Raw genomic sequence first — 26,709 nt, 5'->3', positions numbered from 1 at the left:
CAGTCTCGGATGGAGTTTAGCCACATACTTTTGAAATGCGTTTTGCAGTGAGGAGAAGCACAGAGATGACCAAAAAGAACTGATGCGACTCCTGGTGAGCTCTGCAGGATCCCCCATGTGATCTCTGCTTAGTCAGGGCTTTATCTTCATCTCCATGAAAGTCAAACAACAGCATCGCCCCCCTGTGTTCATTAAAGGTATGAGACAGTGCTGCTGTTGGGAGAACAGGACCTCATGTTTGTTCAGCAGAGAACTATACAGGCTTAACTACAGCTTCATAAGTGACTTTAGGCATGCACATGTCTACTACCTGTTTGCCTCTAAAATCGTTACAAAACTCAGGCATGATGAGATTCGTTGGAATACCTGGGGACCACGTAAAACACTAATTCATTGTGAAAAACATTGTAGAAATGACCTCACCAAATATTTATTACAACAGTTATGTGCACGAGCTTTACACTGTGAGGATTTTATATAAATCTTCATAGATTTGTGAGAAATACTCTCACAAATAGTGTAAATTAAATAATTGCATATTAACTATAACTAAGAGGCACATTTAGATCTTTCTTTAGCTTGTTAACAACTAAATAAATATTCAGTCTCCATGTAGTTTTACTTAAGGACATGGATGGCCATAATTACACTGTATTAAAACAAAAGTCAAAACAGCAGCACATGGATTCAAACATTATAACAGTTTATAACTGCACCATTGCTATAATATTGTCAAGTCATCTAATGCATGGCATCAGAGAAAATACATTCATTTCTCCATTATGTGGGTGAATTGCATCAGTCCTCATTGTCAGAGCTGTCCGCCGGGTCCGTGTTGTGAGTCAGCATGTAGTTATCCATGTCTATGGAAGGACAGTTATGAATTGAGTAACGTAACCGTTCCGCCAGGATGGCTTGGCTTGTGTACGGGGGCAGGCGAAGCAGGAAGAAGCACGTCTGAGCTGTGGGGAGGCCATTAACAGGCTGAAAAAGAAACAAGAAACACTCAAGATGTGTATAGTACTTTTTGTTTTTAAAAATACTTCACATAGTGTAGTAACTAAATATGACAAAACATGTGGACTAAAAGCTTTTGAATTGTGAGGTCATTTTGGTCTTCTTTATGTGCCTCCTTTCGCTGTTTAAGCTTACTTACTAAATAATCAATAATATTGTTGCAACACAAATCCTTACCCTGTCAACCTTGATGATTTGGAATTTCTGGCTTATATCTGCTGGGTTGGAAGGTAGCCTGGACCTTCCAGACACAAAACGCAGAAAAAGAACCCGCTCTTCATTGGTAAACTCCTCCAGGCTTTGCCAAAACCAACCAATCAACTGCTGGCTCTCAGTGATGTCACGATAACGCACCAACTTCTTCAGCATCTCAACAGAGACCTCTGGAAGGCCACAGACCAGCTGCTCCAGCTGCTGTGCTGTCAGCAGGGAGAGGAGGGGCACAGGGATGATGGTGGACATGCCCTCTCTGACCGCAGACACCTGCAAACAACAAAATCATGTCAGATTTAAATCAACTCAAAATGTGCACAGAACAGCTGTTTTCGAGGAAGCATTCTAGTATTTGGCCTGTCGCTCTTTCTTAGATCAGTTACTCGCACGTAACCTGTTCAAACTATGTGAGTGTAAACGAGGTCTTACCTGAGAATCCATTTCGTGCAGCCTGTAGTACAAAGCCTGCTCCACATACTCAGTCCTGTTGGCAAAGCTCAATGAAATGTTCTGGCCACCAGGAACTATAGGCACAAGTCTTCCATCAGCGCTGTGAGCCATAAACGAGTCCAGAGGAATCATCTTAAATGAGAAACAGATGCATTTTCTAAATAAATAAAAAGGAAGAATGTGAAACTTCCTACTTACATTAGTTTACAGCAGCTTACCACATGGAAGTTTTCATCTGTGATCCCACTATTCTCAAGATGAAGAATGCCCTGCAGACTGCGAAAGGTCAGCACATCCACCTCCTCAAGGTCACTTTCTGCCAGTGGTATTGAGCAGAGCTGTTTCCACACCCAGGGAGCTAAATGCAGGTCCAGTGGCTTCTTGGTGCGTATAGCTACAGCCATTAAGATGCCCAAAAATCTGAACTGAATCATGTGATCGTCAGACAGAGCTCCGGGGTTCAACAGAAACCTTGTATACAGAAAAAAAAACATATTGGAGCTTATAGACTGAACAGAAGTTAGCAGTGGTGTGACAGAAAAACACCGTGCAAGGCTCATAGATGTTAAATTAAAGCTGAATAATGTATTGTGCAAACTAATACCAACTGTTCAAATAATAAACCATAAATGTTTAGTCATACATTATTTCAGGGGAATATGTCTGTCTCAGCAGTTAAACGTTACACAAACTTAAAGTACTAGCACTTTAAATATGATTTTGTGAATTATGATTCATGTACATTTTATATTGTCTTATTTATTATGTATTTTAGCAGAGCAGTGTCACAGGGTGTATGTTAGTTAGGATCTATGCACCTGTCAGTGTTGCTGCCAACATCTGCAAAGCTGTTGGGAGTGTGAATGAGAAGATCCACCACACTGGACTGCAGCTCCTAGTGCAAATAAAAAGTAAGCAATGATAAAAAGTGACAGCTGGCATCATCAGCTGCTGTTCTAAATCTCACCTGGCACATTTCTGTGATGGTGTCATCAAACACTCCTCCCGCATCATCCGCTCCCTCTCCAACCAGCTTGACCTTCCAGGCCCTTGAAGGCAGCCGCAGCTCCAGAGGGTTCAGATTCACCACCTGCTTGGCGATCTGTACAAAGATGGGTTTGCTCGATCTCCCCCTGTGAATATAGAAAAAGATACATGACCTGTATTTGATAAGCACTTACAGAGAAATGTAATGAAATGCTGTGTAATTTACCTGGTTGAAATCCTTTTCACTGTGATTTGTGGACCATATGTTTTACCCTGGGTCATTGTTCGGCCAATAGAGCGGACCAAAGGTAAAGTGTTAACCTTGGGTGACAGGAGTCCTCGAAGCTCACCTCGGATGATGGCATTTGTCCCTAAACTGTAGCGCGAGGTAGACACCTGGACAGGGTTTAACATTAAACAAATAAATATATGTAGACAAATAATTAATACAATTCAATTTAGATAGAGATTGTTTTGGCTACCAGATTCTTAGTGTCCAGGTTGAGAAGTCTCCACGACTTGTACATGAGGTCAGAGAAGTGGTAGAGGACCATAAGGCGCATGCTCAGTATGTTTGGTGCGCAGTCTTTCAGAGTGTTGTATTGAGGTGGAATTGACTGAGGAAGGCCCAGCTGAAAATGCCCTGAACCATCTTGCAAAGAACATTCAAAATGTAATGATTAGTGCATTTGTAAAACTCAGGATACACTGCATTTGTTACGTGTGAGTTATGTGCACCTGAGTTTTTCACTGAGGTAGTAGGTGTTGTCCATGCTGCGCTGTGGCAGCGGCCAGCAGAGATCTGATGGATGTTTTTATCATGGAGCACGGTTAAGAGGGTGGGTTCTTTCACTGGGTTACAGTGACCGAGGCCAAGCTGGAAAATCATTTTGAGTAAGTGTTTTTCTGGATAAAGTTTGATGTATTTTCAACCAAAAATAATACATAAGAACTTTACCTGTCCCTCATTGTTGCAGCCCCAGGCATAAACATCTCCATTGGAAGAAAGAGCAAGAGCATGTTCACAGCCAACTGCAATGTCTTCAATGAAGAGCCCTTCAAAAGCTGGAATCACCTGAGGATTTGACTTATTCTTAAGCATGGAGTCTGGCAGGCCAATCATACGCTCTTTGAGAACAAAAGAAAAGATCATTACCAGCTCAGGTCAGAACATAGATTTCTGAAGTACTATCATAAAGTATATGTGGACAGTACCTTGTCCAAACGTGTACACATGTCCATCACACGCTAGAGCTACAGAAAACTGGGTCCCGCAGCTGACCTTCTTAATTCCAATGTTGCATAGCTGCTCCACTTTCTTAAAAGCAACCAGTGAATTAGTACAGGCTGCATTTACATTAAGTAAGAATTAAAAACGTAAATTTTTATTTATTGCAACATTCTTACTTGTGGGTAGTATTTTGCAGAAGAAGAACCTGTCCCTAGTTTTCCATAATCACCGTCTCCAAACGCCCACACGACCATCCCATCAAGTGACACCACCAGAGTGTGGTTAAGGCCACAAGAAACCTGACCACAATATTCAGTTTTAAAATGACAGTGTAATTATGAAGTTAATTGAATTAAAGTCTTAGATTGTTACTGGTCCCACCTGACCCACGTGATACCCTTCAAGAGCAACCACTCTTTCTGGAAGCATTTTATTAGATGTTGACCTTAGACCAAGACGGCCAGATTCACCACTGCCAAAGGTAAACAGTTTCCCATCTGCTGTTACTACAGCTGAATGCCTAAAGCCACAGGAGAGCTTAAAAAAGACAATTATACAGTCTGTTAGAAAGAAAAAGTATAAAATATCATAATCTGACAAACTGTGGATCACATGTTTACCTGAATGACCTCCTCCCCCTGTAAAGCCTCGATCTGTTTAGGTCTTCTCTGTCTTTCATTGTTGCCATGGCCCAGTTTTCCAAAATCTCCATCTCCCCAACTAAAGACTTCTCCAGTCTCAGTCAGGGCCATGGAGTGTCCATCAGAACCACAAGATGTCACCAACTGAGTCACAACGTAACCTGTTTCATATCATAAACAGTTTGTGAGTTTTGTTTATCCAAATGAGACTTTACAATATGCACTGTGTGTATTATTAAATATTATATAAATGTAAACATTAAATAGTTCTACAATCAAAGACAGTAGGTTGTGAAAAGCTTACCCTGAAATGCAGAGATAATGGTGGGCACATAGAGGTCGTCAGAATTCCCCTGTCCCAGTCGGCCATATTGTCCTTCGCCCACAGCCAGGACATTCCCATTGGACAGTACCAAGAAGGTACAGTTCTGACCACATACAACCTAGAGAAACCAGCCGTTTACAGTTTTGTAAACTAAACTTAAAAAAATTACAGCCGACAAAGAGAAACTAAGAACGTGAGGATCGTGGTTACCTGCTGTGTCTGAGACAGGGTGTGGGCCAGTGTGGGAACCATCAGATTTGACCCTTTTCCTGCCAGTTGACCGTATCGCCCATTTCCCCAGAGGTAAACTTCACTCTTCCCACCATGTTGCCAATCCTAATAAAAAATTGTATTTATATTCTCATTGCATTCTTTACACTGTGATTTCAGTTACCTCTGGTCTAGTTGTGGCCCAAGACATCAACTGTTCATCCATCTTGAAGCTCCATTTACTATTATCCTGGCAAATATATTCACACGTTTTAATCATGTTTAAAGTCTCAGATCTTTAGGGCTGGTTTTATTAAATCTTTCACTCACCAGAGCAACTGCAGTTTCTTTGTCAATAATGTCCTCAAACTCAAACATAAATGAGTCTGGGAAGCCTGTGCCACTGGAAATAGATTCAGCGGTGCGGACAGTGGTGGCGTACAAGCTCAGCCAGCTCCACTCAGATGGACACGAGTGGAAATCAGGTGATCTGTAATGTGGTGGTAAAAGGTAATGGCACAAGTGCTTTTCTAATGACAAACCAACAGCCACCGAAGCCAACGTTTGCAGAAAGGCACTGTGGACGAGCTGGTCACCAGATGTCACATGGATCTGAGGAAGATACAAAAACATGCAGTCATGTTTTATGGCTCCTCACAACAGCTAAGTCCAAGTTTAACCAGTGACCTGCACCTTCTCATAATTGTATTGTTCCTGGAGCAACAAAGGGAGTCTCTCCAGAAGCACAGCCAGGCAGGGTGCCCTGTTTAAGCCTAAAATATTCTGGCTTCTAAGAGCCATACGGCACGACGCCAGAACATGGTTCTGTTGAATCCACTCAGGTGTGCAGCAAATCAGTAGAACATCCTAAGGAAAAATAGCAGAGGACAAAACACATAGCTGCTTTACAATGATTTCACTTTATTTTAAGTTTACTGTAGTACTTCAAATACCTTTGACCTTCCAAAACAGGCAGTTACCCCGACATTTGGGATCCAGATGGTATTGACAACTGATCCCAAACCTGTGACTGTCTGTAAGACTGAACCATCCTGACAGGAAAGAGGAACGGAAATGATTTTGAATTTTTCACGTTTGAAAAGATATTGAGTATACAAATTAGCAAATTAGTGCATTCATATTAAGTTTGTGCCCTAACCTGTAAAGACCAAATGTTTAACAGGCCTCCAATTCCTCCTGAAACCAGTGCCAGTCCACTGGGACAAAAGGAAAGTGATTTGACAGCTGTAATGTGACCATGAAGAACAAACACACAAACTGCCTGGTCCTGTTGAAAAGAAAAAAAAGATAAAATGTAAATAAATACACAGTATAATGCACTGCAGGAAAGATCGAGCTAAACAATGGTTAAAGCCTATGGCTTAAATGAATGAAGGAGATCATTCTGAATGACTGCACTGATTTAAACTGGGTAAGTGGCTTATTGATACAAAAGGGCCATTTATTGGAAGAAGACTGAATTTTAAGACATTTGACATGCTAACCCCTGCCCACCTAGCGATTAAAACATCAAACAGAGTGTAAAACTGACCTTGACAGTACTGTTGTCATTGCTGGAAAAGTTGTTTGATGGACTTGGCTGAGGTAGAGTCCAGACAAACACAGAGCCATTCTGACAACCCCTACAAAAGAAAGTGCTGTTAAAGTGCTGTTTGTGTTAAAATATAATCAGGATAGGTAGGGATAGTGAAACTAGCTGCCTCACACTGCCATCATGAGCCTGGGATCAGGTCCTCTGCCCAGGAGAGGGCACCACTCTGTGGTATTAACAACCCCTGTGTGCATCAGAGAGTGAAGAGTGACCCATGTTGACCCAGACCGTCCCACTATCCTGACCAGCTCTGAGCGGCTGACACACAGGAGCAACTGTCCAGTGGGGTCCCATTTAAGAGACATTACACCCTCCTAAACAATAACAGACGGCCATTTAGAGGGAAGGATGAATTATATCACATTTAATTTCAAAGTAAAAGTAAAATTAGCACAAACCGAGTAAACAGTTAATACTTCAGGCTGCTCATCTTTATCAGTGTCAGTGGAGCTCAAAAGGATCTTTCCATCAGGATATCCCACTGCAAACGGTCTGTCCCCACTATACCAGGCTAAACACTGGGGAGCTGACAAGGGCAAGGACAAAAATGTAAGAGCTTGCACTGATATTGTTTTTCTTTTTTGTGTGTGGCATTTCAATATTGCCCAGTCCTTGTACCTTCCTTCCGGTAGCAGTGGGTAAGTTCAGTGCTTCTCACATTCAAGTCTATTTCCTGCATTGTAACCTGCATCCAGCAGAGTGAACCATCAAGCCGTCCAACCAGAAGATTAGCACCAGGCCTGCTGTCACAGCCCGGCTGGTCAAGACCCCACAGGCTGAGTGATTGTGCCCAACAAAGGGCTGTGACCCGAGACAACTGGGCTTCCACGTGACAGTGAGAGCCTGCAGAGGAACAAGGACGTCTAAGCTCATCTCAGCATCATTAAACATATCAAGCCTCTTTTGGATAGCTTACCCCTCATGTACATAATACTTATGAGTTTGTTCTCTGGAGTTGCCAAAAAATCTCCCCCAGCGCTCCAATATATAGGAGCCATGTGCTGGCCTCTGCCAGATCTCTCTGTGCTTGACCAGTCAGTCCTGCTGTAAAAACAGAATACAAACAAAACAAACAAAAAAACACACACGTAAGCATGAAGCAGCGTAAACCAAATGTACAACTTGAAACAACCCTATGTGTTATTTTACAAAATGACAAAAAATACCTTGCAACACATGAGAAGGTGTTTTGTAACTCCACAACGTTTGCTCTGATATTCCACAATTGCACAACTTTGTCCTGAGAGCAGGTGGCCAGGAAACTCTGATCATTGTTCCAAGAACAACTCACCACCTAAAAAAGAAAGTGAAAGTTTACAAAGTCTAAATGAACTGTCAAGTCGGATTTAAAGCAAAAAGTGACTGGCAAAATTAAGTTATAATTAGATAATAAAGCAGTAGTAGAAATAATATACAGAGGTATGTTAATTGACCTTATTATAATGCCCTTCAAGACGTCTCAGAGGACATTTCCTCAAATCTCCAGAGAGGTCACTGTATGTCTGGGGTCGGGGGAGGCTCTCTCTGCCCGTCGCAGCCAACGCCTGCACCAGCTGCTGCGCTGCCCAGTGTCGGTGTGAGTTGGTGAGGTGAGCAGACAAGACACATGCAGCCAGTGCATTTGATAACTCCAGAGGACCCACTCTGACCAGGTGAGGTAGAGGAGATGAAGGCAGAGATGAGGAAGAACCCTCCTGTCTTACATCTGCTGTAAAGTACAAAGGTTCAAAACTTACATGTAAAAACATTTTATAAATCATAAATATTTTTATTAGATGCTCTTACCATTAGGCTCACATTCAAACCGCTCCTGGCTGTAGCACTGAATGCCCTTTTCTGTGAGCAAAGACACCAGACTTTGTGTGACGAGGAAAGTAGAAGATCTTTGGTCATTATAGTCTTTCTGTTGACTACACTGGCCCATTGCAGTTGTATTTATACAAAGTCTTTGTTGTGGATCACTAATTACTCCAATATTCACTCCAGTAGCTGCAGCCATTAATTCCTAAAGACAAAAACAGTCTTTCTTTAAGACGGCATGTGTGGTTAGTTTACTTTCAAGTATAATGTAACAGAATAGTCTTACACGAGTGCATATCTCTACGAGCTGTCTGTAGGCCATGGGGCTGTGAGACACAACACTGCCAATGGCTGTGGTGAGGAAGTTGAGGCAGGAGGGGCTGCTGCGCTCTGTCTGCATCATTTTCACACTGGTCTGTTTGTCAACACAGGTGTGAGCCCTTCCTCCAGCCGCAAGTACCATCAACCGCACCAGCACACGAATGTCCGCCAGGCCCAAAGACTCTAGACCATTCGACTGGCTTCCCACTGTGACACTGAGAACAAATCAAGTGAATATACATATTATATATTACATATACATTTATTACATATAAATCTAGGAAATGAAGTGCCAAATGTTAATAAAGAATGCACCTTGAGGCAGCCTGAGACAGAGCTCTCATCACCATGCTGTACGCGAGCAGGATCTGGACAGTGGAGGTGACTCGTCTCAGTGCCTTCAGCCTGTCCTGAGAATCCCTCAGGGACATCGCCTGCTGTCCAAGACTCAGACAGTTTTTCTGCTCTTGAGCAGAACCTGTTGGAAAATGCACATATGCTAACATGTTGCCTAATTCACTAAAAATAGCAGTTCTATTTTACAGATCACTGGTGGGAAGTGTCAGTTTAATGCCCTATAAACATACTTTTTGCCCCCACAGCTTTTGCAGAACCAGCAGAGTTGTAGACGAGGGCTCCAAGTGGGTCTGGCTCAGAGAAGTCAATGGGGTCTGGCACCAGCTTCTTTTCATTCAAGCCCAGGGGTCTCAGCAGGAGCCCAAAGTCCTCCAGTCCAGTCAGTTTATCTGACACACAGTCTGAGTGACTGAGATCCCAATCGTCTTCATTTGACCACATAAAAAACATTACAAAAAACATACTGTTTTTAGCCAGTTTAATAGATTCAAGACAGTTTTAAGTTAAAATATAACATACCGTCTGATGTGCCGTCAAATTGACCAGTGAGATCAGAGGTGACACCTTTGATCCTGAAACAAACAAAAAAAAAGCTACTGGCACCTACATTCAAGTACAGCACAGTTTAAAGTATTGAAATATTACCTTTCATGTTTGGAATTAGTTTCATTAATATTTGCAGCCAAATATTTTTCTCTGCATGAGCTGCAAAGCAAGTAGAAGGGAAAATTGGACCCACACTCTCCTTTGAACCAGACATCGACATAGGCCCCTGTGCTGTCGTAGCCTTTACGAGCAGCACTCTGTCCACATCCTGGGTGTCGCCGTTTTATGTGGTTGTTAAATTGAAGGGTCAGTGTATTACACAGCTCACATTTGACCATTTCACTGTGTTCTTCACCAGCCTAAAAATAAGTATAAGTAAGTAATAATATTTATTAAACACCCCACTAAGGACTGGCTATTCAAAAGTACCTCAACTATCTGGAGTGCATCTCTCTCTAAATTGAAAAATGAAGAGGTAAGCAGATCCTCATAAGATTCTTCATCATAAGGATCTTCCATAAAGTCCAACTCGGACTCCTCTTCAGTGGCGTAGGGGTGGAACTCCACCTGCTCTGCCCATTCAGTGGATCCTGTCTGAGGTTGGTACAGCTGTGGCAGGGGACTGGTTAATGGCATATCTGAAAATAAAAATGTATTAATACACTGTATGAATATTAAAATATTGTGATACTGAAACAAACCTGCTCTTCGAAATGAGGTTCTCTGGGTTGGTCCTGAGCGGCGCCTCCGTGCTGGAGGGGGGCGATTTCTGGTCAAGTGGACATCTAAAACATTCTCTCTTTCTATCCAGTCAAGCCCAGGCAAAATACTGAAAAAAAAATCCACATTTTCATCTATTATATGATTTCAGCTGAGAAAATCATGCAACAGGTGCCAAATAGCAATACCTTTCATTGGTCTGACTGGTGGGCCGTTCGGGACATTGCACAGTCTCTGGTCCATCAGGAGATGGTGTGTCTGGGGCCCTCTCTGGATGAGAATGGGCAGCTTGCTGTTCCTCGGTCAGGGGGTGTTCAAGCATCCAGCTGGCCAACACCTCAATGGTCTGAGAGTCAAAGTCCCCTGATAAATCTGATATAACATAAAATATATCTTTATTAATCCAGAAAGAAATAATTGTGTCACAGGAGCAGAAAATGAGCAAAACAACTTGTATGGATGCAAAAGTACATCCATAAATACAGGATCAGTCCAGATCAACATCAGAAAACATGGAGAAATACAATCTGAAATAATATGTGTCACTGTCCCCTCCTGCAGGAGGGAGAGGGTGGAACAGGTAGGACAGACTATGATGCTCTGCACAGGACAGACCAACCTCCTGCTGAAGGTTTGGTAGAACAGACTTTTATGCCGGGGGTCGGTGACAGAAACAACATGGACTTGGACAAATGTATATTTAAAAAAACTACACCTTTGGATAATCATGCTACAACATTTGGATCAGGGTTTGTAAAAATGTTTGAGTGTAGAAAAGGTAAAACTCAAATTATATTGAACTGAAGCCTATAAAACACAGTATTGACCATATTATTACACAGAGCAGTACCTGCTGCCTCCATAGCCCAGTAGATATGTCTTAAAGAGAATCCCATTTCTAGTAAACGGCTGGTGACAAATGTTTGTGTCCGTTCTAGTGGGTGAAAAAGAGAATTAAAACAAACAAAAAGCAAAAACGAACTCACATGTTAAGTACATTTTTAGAGTAAAAAGCACAAGGACAAATTTGACATTTTAAAAATGGAACACAAATAGTGTGTTAGTTTAAGTGTACATGCAGTTTTACTGTGTAACCTGTACTTTCCCATGATGAAAACCATAGGTTCTAACATTTATTACTAAAACCCGTTAATTCACCATGATCGTTTTGTGTACAACTTCTTTGCATCAGGTTTATAATGCCATGCAAAAATGTTATTTACTAAATGCATTCTTATAAGATATAATGTCAAAAACTGTCCAAACTTTGTAAAGAACTTCTTACCCAGACTGCTTCTGGCCTGAGTACTAGACGGGCCAGGCTCCATGAAGCTAGTCTGTTGCTCTGTGAAAGCATCACACGAAGCAGAGCTGGCCAGGCTGAAGCAGGGGTGAAGCATGGGGGAGGAGCTAACCAGGCCAGTGAGAGTGGGGAACCGTGTAAGCACCATGTGTCTGAAGTAAGTGAAAATGCATTAGAACAAGACGTCCACACACTGCTACAGACCTGCCAAAAGTGTATTATGTGTCATACATGTTTCTGTCTAAGGTTTAATATTAAACACAGTTCGGCTTGTGGGGTGCAACAGTCAGAATTACAAAGCAGAATAATTTTTCATTGGCCTGGTTAGAAGAACAACTTCAGAAAAACCTTAGTCGAGGGCAGTGCAAGCTTCAGTCTTACATTCTTATTATCCTCACCTACATCCTGAATATCTGAATTAATTCTGTTGTAGAAAGACACAGGACCACATTCAGTAACACATTTTAAATATATATATTCTAGATTACATTTATTTTTTAGATTTGTGTAGATTAGATTTGTGCAAATAATGCTTTTCTTACCGGTAATGTACAACTTACTGGAGAAGGCTGATCGGGAGGAAAGGGTTGAAATTGTCCAGACCGTCTGAGTGCAAGGACATAGGAAGAGACGTGGCCAAATCAGTGTTAGACGATGAAACGGAGGCTCTGTTAGACTGACCAAATATGGCAGTTCCCTCTGACCCCGCACTGTACAAAGAGACTGAACTGGACGACTTGGAAATGGGGAGCGAGGACATAGTGTGGCCAGAATCTGCAAACGCAAGTCAGATTGTTACATATATCTGTGTATCTAAAATATAATGTTTATTCATGATTTAATACCTTTGGCGTCACCACACAGACCGTTGAGCGCTCCTTTGTAGATCATAACTTGAGCCCTCTCCAGATCTGACAGGGACACCCTCTGTTTGATGGGACACGGTCGAACTGCCCATTTTACCATACTCTGAACCACATACTGCATCACTGAGCGTAGTTCAGCACTTTCATCCCATTGTTTGTTAGGAGTCTTGGGCTGGTCAAGGTTGGGGACTGACGCTTCTTTTTTAGCTACAAGCAGCAAGTCGGACAGTTTTTCACAGCTGAACATGACATTGAGGCTCTTGAGTGCTGCAGTCAGGAGGTATGACACTTTGACCGCTCTCATCTCTTGGGAAAAGGCATCTCCTCTTGGTGATTGGGAATGGGAAATCAAATCCTGATATTCCTCATTCTTACTGACAACATCATTGGTTGGGGAAGGAAAAGGGTCGCACTGAAACTGCTGCTCCACTTTTTGCTCCTCTGTCTGCCAAACATCGTCTTCCTCCTTTTCTTCATCTAAACAACACTGCGTTTCACATTCTGAAAACTTTTTGGGAGAGATTGGTACAGTTCCTATCCATCCATGCTCCTCCAGCACACCCATGAGGTACACAAGATCTAACAGGACCATCGGCTTAAGGCCTCCGAGTCGGGTGACATCACAGCAGGTCGTTTGGCACGGCTCCAGCGAGACCATGGGTGTGTCGCTAGGTGACCAAGAATTCATGTAGCTTAGTTATTGAAAGGGATGACAAGCCACAGATACATTTTGGAGACATCAGGAAAGATGTGAAAGTGTTCAATGGATTTAAGGTCGAAGAAGAGGAAGAAAGAAAAGAATAGAAAACAGTAAATCATAAAAAACAGCAAGACAGATAAGACAAAAAGAAAGGAAAAATCAAGACATGACAAATGTAAAAGCCTTTCTATGAATGTTAATGGGAAATTATCAGCTGATAATTAATATGTAGGGTGTGGCAAATTACCTGACAGAAAGATCTCCTTCTTCCCACTGTAGTTTGCAGAGTGAGCTTCCCTCTTTGAGGATGCCTAGCACAATGGCTCTGCGCCCACTGGGCCTGTGTCTGCACACACCTCCTGCTCGGAGCCCACTGTCGACTCCTCCAATCATTGCCAGCACAGGCCACACCTCAGTGCAAAGAGCTGTGAGTTTGGCTTCAGACAGAAAACCTCCATGTGGAAGACGTTCACTTGTGTCATCACACGGCACTTCTTTTTCATCGTCTTTTCTGTTTTCGAGTCTCTGACCTGCAAAGCATTAGTAAACTGTGATAAACACATAAACTTTGTTTTTTTTCTGATATAAACCTAAAGTGAATGTTGATAAAACATATAGTTGCATAAGTCAACATGAAAGTGAAAACAATTCCACCAGTGTTCAGTTAGATTTAGTTCCCTGACCTTGTCCAAAATCTTTATCTTTCACGAGTGGACTGATGAGTTCCAGCTGCGTGTGGATGTGCTGGTTAATGTTTGAGGACCAGTGATCACACTGATGGAGCTTATGGAGAAGCTGTAAAGTGGACTCAAGAAGAACAGTAGTCTGGGGACTGCAGAGTGGCTCTCCAGGAAGTAAATTACTTGCCACTCCTCGCATCTGAAGATCATGCAGGGACACCTGTAAAAATATCATTCAGTAATAGTTTTTATACTATTTGTTTGACAGTCAAAGACAAAAGTGAATCTTTGCCTTCTCTCCAGGGTTGCTGCTGTAGAATAAAACACAGGGATACAGCTCAGAGGCCGACACACCTTCAAATGCCAGCTTTGGGTCCTATTAAAACACACAGAGTAAACACAGGGTCAAGGGGAGTCTGTTACATCATAGAGGCCTGTTTGGACAAACCTTGTCGTTTTTAGCAAATGATATAGTGTGTGCTTCCATGTCTAAGATACAGGTTATGGTGTCCCCCTGGGTGAAAGAGGGAAGACTCCGGACCAGTTCCCCTCCATGGTACAAGTTCCCACTATAAGCCCTGTACAGCCACATGTCGGTGGTGGTATGATGATTATAATCTCTGACTGGCCAGCGTGAAACACCGATACATGTGCCCTCATTGCCTCTGTTTTCTTTGGTGATGTGAAACTAAGGAAGGAATTAGAAACATATTACTGTTAGCAAATGTTCATGTGCCAATTTTCCTTTTACAAAGTGTTCTTACCTTCCATATAAAACAACCCGAAGTGATAGCAGTTGTGGCCAAACCGTAGCCTTTCCCACCTGAGCCATGGGAGAGAATGTTTCCACTCTCTAAAGTGCAACATATAAGTTTGTGTGGATCAAATGAAAACTCCCCGATTCCAATACATTCCTCAAGACCACCAGGATTCTGTGAAAAGGTTATTATAGAAGAGAAGTAATATTGATATTGTTCGCAGCTTTGTGTAACTTAAGCTATTTTTACCGTGGTATTTATATCGACTGTCTCCCCGTGTTTCCTTTCAGTCAAAGGCTCTTCCCACATGTAAACAGACAGGAGCTGAAAGAGTTGTTTAACAATCTGAGAGGAAAAAAACAGTTATAAACTCAATGTCACGAGGGTAGTACGCAGCCAAAATAATGCAAACGTACCTTTTGGATTTGATCTGGTTCAGAACAAGCAGGTAGTAATTTTTCTAGAATGTGGAAGGCCAAAAGTTGCGTCCGGAGACTATGAAAACATGAAGAACCTGAAGAAGTGTTACGCACAGGAAAAAGTAAGTCAAGCTGCACGTTAAAGTCATTGTTTACAGATTCTGAAATATTACCTAAAGAACTCTTGTGTGATATAATGGCTATAAGTGGCTCAACCCATTTTTGAAACGTAGAGAGTCGTTTCATAACTCTTGATGAAAGGACGCGCCTCAGAAATACCAGGAAATCAGCAAGTTGGGATTCGACCACTTTACTGTTTTCCGTTCCTAAAAAAGACAAATGTTCTCCATCATCGTAAATCAAACAATACGACCAATAATGAATTAAAATGTGTTTTGTCACCAGTTTTTTCTGTATCAAAGACACTGGAGCTGAGATCTTGTCTGTCAGCGGTTCCTTTGTCTGTTGCTTGTAGTTGTTGCAGAGTTAACAGGATATTTTGCAGCTGTTCACACATTACTTCCATGAGCTCAATTGAAATCTCTACTGGTAAAGATTCCTCACAGGAGCTGCAGAAAAAAACATAATGAGTACAATATTACGTCATTTTCAACATTTTAATTTTGCAAACTACTCCATCAAAACCAAACGTGAAACATAATTACACACCCTCACCTTGAAGCTACTGTTAAAATCTGCAGCAAACGTGCACAGGCCAATTTAACGGCCCCATTGAGCAGAGCGTGGGCTGATGCTGATGCAGCAAACCAGCCCTGGTTCACCAGATAACAGCTGTTGTTGGTCAGCAAAGACAAAACTTCAAGGATGCCACACTTGATGACAAGCACCAAGTCAACTGGCTGGTAACAGAAATTCAGTGCAAACATTGAAGCCAGGAGCAGGTGCTGAGAAGAACCTGCACGAAGGAAGAGCAGAGTATAAACATGCTTTTTAAATGCTGTGTTAATCTTAGCATTTAAAGAAAATCCTAACCTGGATTTTCTTTTTCCACTAAGACTCTTTGCCTGAGCGAGCACGCCACCTGTTGGTAAAAGGTGTGGGCTGCAGCCTGTAGCTCTCTCTGTGTGTGTATGGAAGCTGAATGTGTGCCAGTCTAGATTGAAAACAACAGATTAATAATGATCTACTCAGGGCTGTGGAAAAAACATTTTAGTTAACATAACTTAATATTTATTGTAGAGAAATAAGTACCATGTAGTGTTGTGTTTCATAATTTGCCCCAGTGTGAAAGGTGATAATCTGTGTGGCCAAACCAAAGCAGCCACAGAGGAACTGTAACTGAACAGACTGTAGTAACGCAGTGGACGATGGGAAACTGTTGCCTTTTTCCTCCATTTTAGACAAGAAAGATGACATCTGACAAAGTGCTTCAAGTCGCATCTGACAACAAAAAAACAGAACAAAGTTAGATTTTTGTTTATTAAAATGTGGCACATAAAAACATGCTGTACCTCAGCCCTTTGCTGCTGCTGCAGTATTGCACATGTTATGGCCTTTGGGTCGGCCTGAGCATACGACTGTTCACTGTACCATGTGGAGGACGATTCAGGCACGTGGACCAGACTTCCACAAACAAATTCAAAAACTTGACTAACAATATAAGATGTATTGCTACCATCTTGAGACAGTGATGTGGCTGGACCAATGCACTGCCTCAAGCGATCCCAGGCTTCTTTCATCACCCCCAGAGAACACAGAGGAAGACCTGCAAGAAAAACAAAAAAGAACACTAGGTAAAAAATCTACATATTTACAATTGATAAATGGGAAATATAAACCATTTCTCACCAATTGCATTTTTGAAACACAGAGGTGTGTTTTTTATTTGACCAGTCTGAAAACAATGAAAATGTATTAGACGCAAAGAGAAAATAACAACACTGGATACTAAAAAAAAAGTCTCACATATTTTTGACCATCAGTGAACAGCAAGGAGTCAGCCACGGTGTTTCTGAAATGAACAAAAACATTGGTATGAGACACAACTATAGCACTGTCATCGCAACACCAAACACGTCCAAACTAACCTCGCTGCGGTGCTTGTAGTAGGACTATTTTCCCTTTCAGTTGGTTCCACCCATGCCGCCCTTACACCCAGCAAAAGAAAGAGGCAGCGGGACACCACCAGATGGCACGCAGCAGGATAAGACAAGCTCTGCTCTGATGCTTGTTGTTTGTCCGACTGCTGCTTGAGATCAGAATCAAGCACTGGGCTGCCAGGGCTCTCCACGCTGCCGGGGAGGTTAGACGTGCCAAAGGACTCATACACCGTCACATTCTGTTGGACATGCATAGCTTCACGAGTGGCCATGAAGGACTCCAACACTTCTACGAAAAACAAGCAATACGACATTTTTTTAACTATATTTACACACACCAAGAATGGAGTCGAACGGGGAAGCTTTCTACCTGACAGATACATGCGGTTCCCACACGGGTCGTCCCCCGCCACCTCCTCCTCATTGTGGTTTGCTGGAACCTGCACGTCAACGCACTGAGCCGACTGCTGCTCCAGATTCTTCGCCGCATCTTCTGACGATATGCCTGTTATTTCTGCCTCGGCCTCAACGCTCTGAGAAGACTGGGGTGTGTGGTTTGTTTGATTTAATAAAAGTTAACGTCAAATAATCATAACACCTTAGTTTGAATGAAATATGAAGTGAATTACCAGTTTGATTGAAGAAAGCACCTGTGAGGTCATCGGGACGTTTTTATAAGCCAACAATGCACTTCTGACTTTATACACAGTTTCGTAAACATCCATCAGCTGCTCACAGGGGTCATATCTGTGTGTGCGAGAAAAAAAAAAAGAACATTTCAGACACTTTAACCCTGTGACATGTTTGTTTTAAAGAAAGATTTATCGCTAATGAAATACACAGACTTGAACTTTAACCACATTAGATCAATATCCTCAGATTTCAAGGTGTAGTATCCAGATTTAGACTTTTTATTCGTCTTTAACAGGTTACACTACAGATCCAGCGTGCTCACTGGCCTCTCTAAACAGCTCCATACCCAGAACACTGCCGTTTTGAATTACGAGCACATTATCGTGGTCTCAGCACAGTTCTGTTCATCTCTGTAAACGACTGTGTGAAGGATTTTATCAGCACACTTACATTATCTGCATACACAAATGGTTCCCAGCCAAAGGTTTAATTGCATCCCATAAGACATGACTTGCAAGAAAACGTGAAAATGTGTCACTGACCCATTTTTCCAGTACGCTTTTTCCTGTGTCCCCGTGTGCTTGAGAAGTACAGCCAAACTGCATCTACAAACTGTTTGAAGTAGGGAGTCTCCGGCGAATCCTCCGCTTTCCCACTCTAAATAAAAATAAAACAAACATATTAGTTTTAAAGAACACGGGACACTTCAAATTTCTTGTTCAAAACTGTCCAACAAAACAAAACGGGGAAATAGTCAGCAGCCTCTACTCTGTTTTGTGATTCATTTCATTGCTGCCCCTTTAATGAACCTTGTTGTTTACTGATTTGGCACCTCCTTTATTATTCGTGAGGAGGATGTCTTTATAAATGTCGATTCCATGAACTGAAAGAGAACCATTTACCTCTGCTGTGAGCGTACTCTTCCAAATTCTGCCAGAGGCTCAGAGCTGCCCCTTTGTTCGACCCCAGGGCCAGCTCCAGTAAAATCTTTGTTTCTTCGCTCAAAGTGAACTCGGTTAACCTGGTTTCACTGGACCCAAGCAGCACCTCTTCAGTGAGCCACACCATGCTGGAGTCTAAATATAGAAAATCATGTAAATATAAAACCTTTTGTCTACTGTCCACACATATAAAACGTGTAATTTCCTACCGAGACGTTCAAAGTCGGCCTCAAGTCCATTGCGCAGTAAGATATTTGAGAGCCAAGCCTCTGATTCAGTCTCCTGCTGTGAGGGAGGTGGGCCCAGCAGCATCCCACCAAGGCACCGGCCAACAGCCAACGCAACGGATCTTTCCAAGTCTAACAGCCAAACCCACATACACTCCTCTTCATTCTGTAACGTGCTTTTTCCTGTAAAAATCCAAGCGTAAGAAGCATTACTTGATTTCATTTTACCTTACAAAGACAAAACAATATATAAATTTTTTTTACCTTGGTTTGAGTTTTGACAATCCACTTTGAGCTCTTGTTCCTCTTGCTGGGCTGTTTCTGGCAGCACTTTGGTAAAATTGTTAAGACTCTCTAGCAATGCCAGCAGATGGCTCAGGAGAGGCTGTACTGTACTTAAAGGAAGCAGCAGGAGGGAGTACATAACCTGGCACAGCAGACCGCCAGACACAGAGTTGTACAGCACCACTGGAATAAATAACACAAACATTAGACTTTACTGCAGCATGTAACATTTGTACAACGCGTTCACTCACTATGAAGCTTTTCCATAATTTGTTTGTCCATTAAGCTCTGATTTACAAGTTTCGTCGACCTCCTTAATGTCTCGGCGGCGCAAGGCAGCAGAAGATATAGATGCTCACACAGTAACGTCACACTGCTATCGTCCTAAACGTGAGAACAGAACAGCGTTAGTACCGATAACAGAAGGTAACACAAATATTCACCACGGAAGAACCTCAGGAGACGAGAGAACGCAGCAATGAGCGAGCAGGTGTTTGTGAAGTCCGGACAGCAGCTGGTGAAAGTGCGACGGAGGATCGGTCTGTTCGTGACTTTCCGTGGATAGCTGTTTATCGCTGTTTTTCTCCAGTTCACCAAACGCGCGTTCCTACAAGACAACATCCACATCCATTAAACCGCCAACAGACTGTCCCGAGAGTCATTTGCAAACTTTTCTACCGTGTAAAAACCAATACTGAGAAGCAGAGTCCTGAGTAAGACTTCTGCCATGTGTAAAGGGTCATAGGGTTCACCGGCGCTGGACACGGAAAAAGGCTGGGCTGATGATGCGGGCGCCACAGGAAGACCCAGGGAATTCACCTCCCCAAAACTGCTGTACCCAAGTAAAGAAGCGATGTGGTTTTGGTCCTGGAGGCTGCTGAGAACCATGTCTAGCTGAAGACGCTTCAAACAGAAAAAACAACTCGTGAAGACATTTTAAAGTCCAGTACAGTCGTCCATCATTATAACGCGGTTCACCTTTCGCGGCATCATTGTTTCACCGAGTTTTTAGTGCAATTTTACATGCTTTTTTACAGCGTATGAACGTGCATTAATAATTATAATAATAACACATTTATTATAATGCACTCTTCACTCCACAGAATCTCAGAGTGCTACAATAAAACAAGAACTTTAAACCAATACTAATTGCTAAATGCTAAAAAAACATCAACAGTAAGATTTTCTGAATAAAAAGGTCTTTAGATTAGCTTTAAAAAAGTCCAGGCTCTATGTGTGGCATTGTGTTCTGCGTCCCGATTGGCTAAGGGACTGTAGACTGACTCTGAAGTGCTGTGTGTTTGCAAATTTTCTCCCCAGCAAAACCCACAATGTCGATGAAACGTTCTGCACCGACAAAGGCGCCTATGAAGGTTTGAGAGTGTTTAAACAAGAGAGAAATGTGAGAAAATGTTAACGCCTGTGTGAGAAAAGTGTATAAAGTGTGCGGTGAGGGGTTTTTACAGCTAAAAACATATAGAATAAAGCTGATACTTCGCAGATTTCGCCTATTACGGGTTATTTTTGGAACATAAACCCCGCGATAAACGAGGGACCACTGTAACAAAAAACAAATCTGGACAAAGCATCACCAACCTGTCCTTTAGAGAGACTGTTCAAACTATGTGGGCCCTGGGGAAGAAGAGACAGCAAAAGCTCCGTTCTTTCTCTAAGCGGAGGTAACAGCAACGACGCCCCGATGGAAAGTGTATTCAGGACAGCCTAGAGACGGAACAGAAAAAGACAAACTGTAAAACATTTGGAGAATCTATATTATTTACGGTTTATTTTGGTCAAGTCTCAGTTTTCACCTGCTGTATTTCATCTGGCATATTGGTATCTATAAGTCTGAACAGAAGGTTACGGAGAGGCCTGCTCTGGGCTCCCAAAACAACTGCACCAGTGCCACCCGCATGTGCCAAGGACAAGTGGATAGACAACAGCTTCATGCACAACAAAAGGAATTGATGATGATCTCTGAGTGTACAAAGAGACCGAGAGAAGTGGGTTAATGATTAGAACGATTAAAAGAAGTGGTTAGTAAATATGTTATCAGTGATGCAGAATGTTTTTTTTTATAATTTACCATACGAGTCCTAAAAAAAAACCCAAAAAAAAAACGTACCCTTTAGATAAAAAAGGAGCGGGTGGTGTGTGATTCTCAATGCCATCACAGTAATTTTCCAAGAAGTTGCGCAGGTAAACAAACGTACTCTCTTCTAGATCAACGCAAAAGGGTCTGTGCCACGCCACCAACTGCCTGGGAAAAGAGCGCAGTGTGATGGAAGACGCTTAGACAAACGCGGTGTTTAAATGAAGATAATAAATACCTGTCTGTTGGTACCGCTGTCCACGCCAAGCTATGAGAAGTCCCAGCTGTTATTTGTTGTACTGACACGCCCTCCAAACCAAGCACCTTCTTCGGTTTGGTAATAGGTGTGGAGGTATGTCCCTGTCCGCACTGGCCCATTGTGTTGTTTCCCCAAGCGTAGACTTCATTTTCTGAAGACATAAAGTTATATTAGAATCTCTCAATCCAGTGTAGTATGAATGTGGGATGTTTTTTTTTGTTTTCTTTACCATGGGAAAGTGCAAGGCAGTGACTATCTCCACAAGAGATATCAATAATTTTGGTGATACTCAAGTCTTCTATGAACCTGGGGCGAAGGGAGGTTGTTTCAGAAGAACCGCATCCTAAGCAAGAGCCGCAACCCCAGGCAAACACCTTAACGGGCAGAAAAATAGATCGCACTATGACTTACGACGTTCACTATTAGATAAGAAGAACACAAGTGAATTCAACTTCCTTAGACACATGACAAACCTCACCTGTCCAGCAGAGGTAAGGGCTAGAGAAGACTGGCTGCCTGCGCACACTTTCCTGATGATAAAGCCTTGCAGAGCTTCTATGACCTTGGGTCGATACACACGGTTGGTGTCACCATGACCTAGTTTACCTGCAACAGTGAGTCGTTTCATGAGGAACTCTAAGGACAAACATAACTGCTGTAGGTGTGTGTTCTTAGCATCTACCATTGTCCCCTCCTCCAAATGACCACACGGTGCGTCCATCTTGTGCCACTGCGATGGTGTGAGAGCTGCCGCAGGTGACTTGACCCACACTGCTGATGTCCTTCACTAAAGTGGGAACATTTCTGCTTTGACTGTCACCGTGACCTGGACAGAGAAATGCTGTTAACTTAATATTCTGTTTCTTATGTTTGTATGAGATGAGAAGTTTAATCTCACACCTAGTCTACCAAAATCCCCTTCTCCCCACGTGTAAAGCTCCCCATCACTAGTCACAGCAGCACTGTGTCTGTATCCAGCAGACACACAGGCCACCACCTGGAACACATCAAAATGCATTTCAGTATCACCTTTATCTCTGTATTTTTATAAAATATATAAATAAAAGATGTCTACCTTGCCGACAAGCGGCCCTTGAATAATTTTTGGATATTTCTGTGTTGCACTGTTTCCATGACCTAGTTTTCCGTACTCTCCATCGCCCCAGCTGAAGACCTGAAGGTAAAGGAACATTAATGTGTATATTATATACTTAAACTTGAGTATGTAATACTACAAACCTCTCCTTCTACAGTAATGGCTAAAGTGTGGCCATCAGAGCCCTTAGAAGAGGACACTTTCTTCATGTTTCTGTGAGGCTCCAACACCAGTTTCTTGGGAATGGACTGGTTGTTGGAGTCTCCCAGTCCCAATCGTCCATAACTTCCTTTTCCACAAGCTTTCACTGATCCATCTTCTGACACTGAAAAGGTGCAGTACTGACCGGCTTCAATCTGCACATGATTTGGTACTTGGTTACAATGAATAAAACAAAAGTGCTGATCTTATTATGAAAACCATACCATTTGTGCATCACTGAAGCCCTGTGTGAGTTTAGGCAGCAGGATTTTCTCCAGAGTCCCTTCTGCGAGCTGATGGCTGCTGTTACTGCCCCACACATAAACCATGACATTATCACTGTCTGTGCTCTGCATTACATCATTATTACAAGAGCACAGGCAGTAGGACGCCAGATTACAAACCTGTTTAAGAAAAGAAAGGTGAGCCTTTACGTGGCTTTATACTTCACATAATCAGTTAATTGAGTGATTCTCACCTCCTCAAAGAGGCAGAGGGCGGCCTGTGAAAGCTGACAATATCCTTCTAGATCCTTCTTCAGCACTTGAGTATTGACACAGTCACCTCGTATACCCTTTGGAGACGCAAGCTGTATTTAGAACTGTGCTTTTCATAGTTCATTACACAAGCCTCAATTATTATTATTATTATTATTATTATTTTTAATAAAAACAGTGATGCTATAATTCTGCAGAGATGTCTGGATTATTTGTTTAATTTATAACTGTGATAACTCAGGTCATAATATAATAGTCAGAACTCAAAAACATTCACTGAGATCAGCAAATGTTTTCAATTCAGTCTATACTACAAAAACAAAACAAAAAAATAACCTAAACACATTTTTTATCTGACTGTTAATGTCATTAACGTCATTAAGTTTGATTTAATAAAATTGGCCTAGATAATGATCAGACAAGGTGACGTGAATGAAAGTGAATCGACCTCACTGATTTTGGGGTCAAATATTTGTGAATAATTGTAAAATTGTGATTGTTTCTCACAATAATTGTAATACTAAAATCTGTGACATCTCTACATACCAGTAAATACTAATGTGTCTGAATGTTAAAATCAGAAACAGACATACAGAAAAGTGCCTCATCTGAAGAAGAGTTTGATGGATGACATCAAATCCCACACTGACAGACTGTTGAGAGTCACAGGCAAAACAGGACTGTGACGCAGCCAGTGCCACCTCCACCCACTCCAGCAGGTATCTGAGGGAGCCTCTCTGCATGGCCAGGCCCAGCAGCAGCTCCAGCGAGAGCCTCCGCCCCGTTACATCCGCACCACCTGCTCCGCTACTGACAGACGTCTTCTTCAGGAAGTCACCAACCTGGGCAAGGCAGTCCAGTCCCACAGTGGGGATCTTGTTCTCATTGGCCAAAGACAGAGGGGGCAGTGAGGCCAGCACAGACGAGGCTGTAGCGAGCACATCGTTGCACAGCACTGACTCCAGGTGCACAGAGGCTGCAAACCTCCAGTTCTGCTGCAACAATGAGAACAGCAGACTCAAACCTGTGCGCACTCCCATCTCTATCAAAACATCTGTGCCCGATTTTACTTTACACATCCCACTGGGGAGGAACGGCTCAGAGGCCAGCTCCACCTGTCCATTTTGAGGCCCAGTATCTGTAGCCTGGGCAGGCAGCTGTGTCCGAAACTTGTCGTGATATTTACTGTGCAGTGCATAGAAGATTCGTTGTAGAACTACCAGCCTGTGCTGAAGCCCGGAGCTGTAGGAGGTTTGCGTCAGCATACGGTGTGCCAGCCATCGCTGGCTATGAAGCAGAGATGACAAATACTCTTCCTTCTCCACTGAGGCACAAGACTCACATTCAAAATCTGGCAGTCGTGGTCCAATCAGCTCCTGAACAGGTGGGGCTAGTGTCACCACTTCCTTGTTGTGCAGCAGTTTATTGTAAAGTGCAGATGCCCCATTTCGAGTGGCTGTCTGTGTACTATCCTCAGTGGCCCAGGAACTGTTGAAATGCTCCTGCCACTTCAGCAACAAAGGGTTCTGGCCTGGCATCATGACTGGACATTATAAACATGTGCGATATGAACCTAGAAAGTGAGAAAATATATCAACTATTGGAAACAAACAACACTTAGTACAACCTCCTTTATTATTATTATTCTATTATTAGTACTTGATAAATATAACTGCCTGAAAAAAATTCTCTGGTTGTTTTGCCAAGTGTCAAATAAGTTCCTCCTCCACATTTCACCAGTAAACGAGTGTTACCAAACATCTGTGACGCACATACATCTACTGAGCTTATTTGTATGATACATTTCTGAAGATAAAATGACTAAATTAACCCATGATTCACTGTTTATGAAAGAAGCAAAGAGTCATATGGTCATAGGCCTGTGCCAGAATGCAGTTGTTATGGTCAAGATGATCACCTGATGCCCTGACATATGATACAGTCGCATGCAGAGGCCAACGGGGGCCACAGTTTGTTTGTCTGCTCACACTTATTTGCGCTATAAAGATGCACAGAGTTAATACTGCACAAATAACACACCTGTAACTGAATAATAGCGGAATAGATTGGTTTAATGACATACTGTAGGCAAAGAAACAAGACCTTCAGGGAGGGAGAAGCAGGTACCAGCCACCAGAAAACTTACACAGCGCACCGTTAACTACTAAGTGCCGTCGAAGAATATTTTAATTTAAGGATTCACTATAAAAAGAAGCTCATATCTGCATTTACAGGATAGATGTGTGAGACAGATGGCACACTTTCTTGTTGGCATGGGGGCTCTGGAGGCTATATGGTTTCCAGTCTGTCCAAAAATAACATCACATTGATATAGTAAAGAACTTAGTCTGACAGTGACACTTTTGAGGAGCTGCAAGAAACTGAAAACAAACAAAATGATTATAGATTAAATTATTACAGGGATTTTTTGTGTGTATTGGAATAAAAAGTAGCCGGTCCTAAAGGATGATTTGAAAGGATGTTTAGGATGCTCAGGACATTATTTTACAAACTGCAGATGTGACTTTACTATAATGCACCACTGCACCAGAGCTGGGGCATGTCTCAGTGAAAAACAGCTCCATCTCTGGGATCTGACGCGCGCAGGACTCATCATTTAACACAGGCCTTGGTGAAAAAGAGCTGAGGAAATGGCTCTGGACAAGACTGAATCTATACAATGACACGCACTTCATGTTTGCTCTATTATTTAAAAGAACAGCAGAATCAGTTTAGGAGCATTAAGTAGAAATGAAAGCCACAATGACACCTCCTCCCCCGCGCTCTCCATCCTCTCATCTCTGCTGTGCGCGCTGTTCTGTGCACACTCTGCTGTATCATTCTCTCCCAAACCTTACATCTGTGTTAGTCTGAGCCACATTATTCCCAGCACACACAAAGAACATGTGTACAGGCTGTGTTCAGAGTGACATTTACAAACACCGGTGTCATTGTTGTTGTGCGTCTGCGGTGACAGCGGAGCTAAAGCCGCAGAGCTACAGCTCCACAGACCAAGCCCCTCGAGTACAGACTCACAAACACTAAAACGCCGCTAGTGCCACTCAAATGAGGCTAATGTGTGTCATGCTGAGTGTCCACAGAGCTGTCAGGGCCCTGTGCGTTACCTTGTCAGTAAAGTCCAGCGGGAGAGTGTTTTGCGCGTCCTGCGCTGTCCCAGTGCGCTCTCCCTCCATGGAGCTACTTCCAACCTTCTCCAGTGTCAGGGCTTATTCAGCGGGGTGGTCTCAGGGCAATGCTGCTG

The 26,709-nt window shown here is 42.6% G+C and overlaps 1 protein-coding gene across 1 annotated transcript; it reads right to left on the bottom strand.

Moving 5' to 3' along the window:
• Positions 1–600: 600 nt before the first annotated feature.
• On the bottom strand, positions 601–26,641 carry LOC117391254 (probable E3 ubiquitin-protein ligase HERC1). Its single transcript, XM_055231456.1, is given in 80 exon segments — positions 601–984; positions 1,195–1,500; positions 1,660–1,812; positions 1,899–2,151; positions 2,499–2,575; positions 2,648–2,813; positions 2,894–3,063; positions 3,150–3,319; positions 3,406–3,544; positions 3,626–3,795; positions 3,883–3,985; positions 4,075–4,197; positions 4,280–4,435; positions 4,519–4,700; positions 4,844–4,982; positions 5,075–5,200; positions 5,259–5,324; positions 5,405–5,686; positions 5,768–5,941; positions 6,028–6,126; positions 6,234–6,362; positions 6,627–6,717; positions 6,801–7,000; positions 7,085–7,212; positions 7,305–7,529; positions 7,603–7,730; positions 7,853–7,980; positions 8,120–8,391; positions 8,472–8,691; positions 8,773–9,022; positions 9,123–9,285; positions 9,395–9,589; positions 9,684–9,736; positions 9,810–10,069; positions 10,140–10,348; positions 10,412–10,539; positions 10,619–10,802; positions 11,281–11,364; positions 11,716–11,885; positions 12,294–12,507; positions 12,579–13,291; positions 13,547–13,847; positions 13,983–14,199; positions 14,272–14,355; positions 14,428–14,667; positions 14,744–14,911; positions 14,987–15,082; positions 15,154–15,251; positions 15,330–15,482; positions 15,559–15,725; positions 15,832–16,072; positions 16,150–16,270; positions 16,369–16,557; positions 16,629–16,882; positions 16,966–17,011; positions 17,083–17,128; positions 17,205–17,505; positions 17,587–17,763; positions 17,842–17,963; positions 18,392–18,506; positions 18,752–18,925; positions 19,000–19,200; positions 19,282–19,485; positions 19,554–19,686; positions 19,757–19,909; positions 19,981–20,205; positions 20,899–21,024; positions 21,114–21,279; positions 21,428–21,562; positions 21,633–21,804; positions 21,883–22,027; positions 22,132–22,259; positions 22,336–22,479; positions 22,554–22,650; positions 22,729–22,827; positions 22,893–23,105; positions 23,175–23,354; positions 23,429–23,524; positions 24,041–25,020; positions 26,573–26,641. Coding segments are annotated over 79 exon segments (14,259 nt in total). The 5' UTR covers positions 24,989–25,020; positions 26,573–26,641; the 3' UTR covers positions 601–798.
• Positions 26,642–26,709: the final 68 nt, after the last annotated feature.

The sequence above is a fragment of the Periophthalmus magnuspinnatus genome, chromosome 23 (assembly GCF_009829125.3).
Source record: "Periophthalmus magnuspinnatus isolate fPerMag1 chromosome 23, fPerMag1.2.pri, whole genome shotgun sequence".
Lineage (NCBI taxonomy): Eukaryota > Metazoa > Chordata > Actinopteri > Gobiiformes > Gobiidae > Periophthalmus > Periophthalmus magnuspinnatus.
The sequence above is the reverse complement of the archived record's forward strand: the minus strand, read 5'-3'. Positions and strand labels throughout refer to the sequence as shown.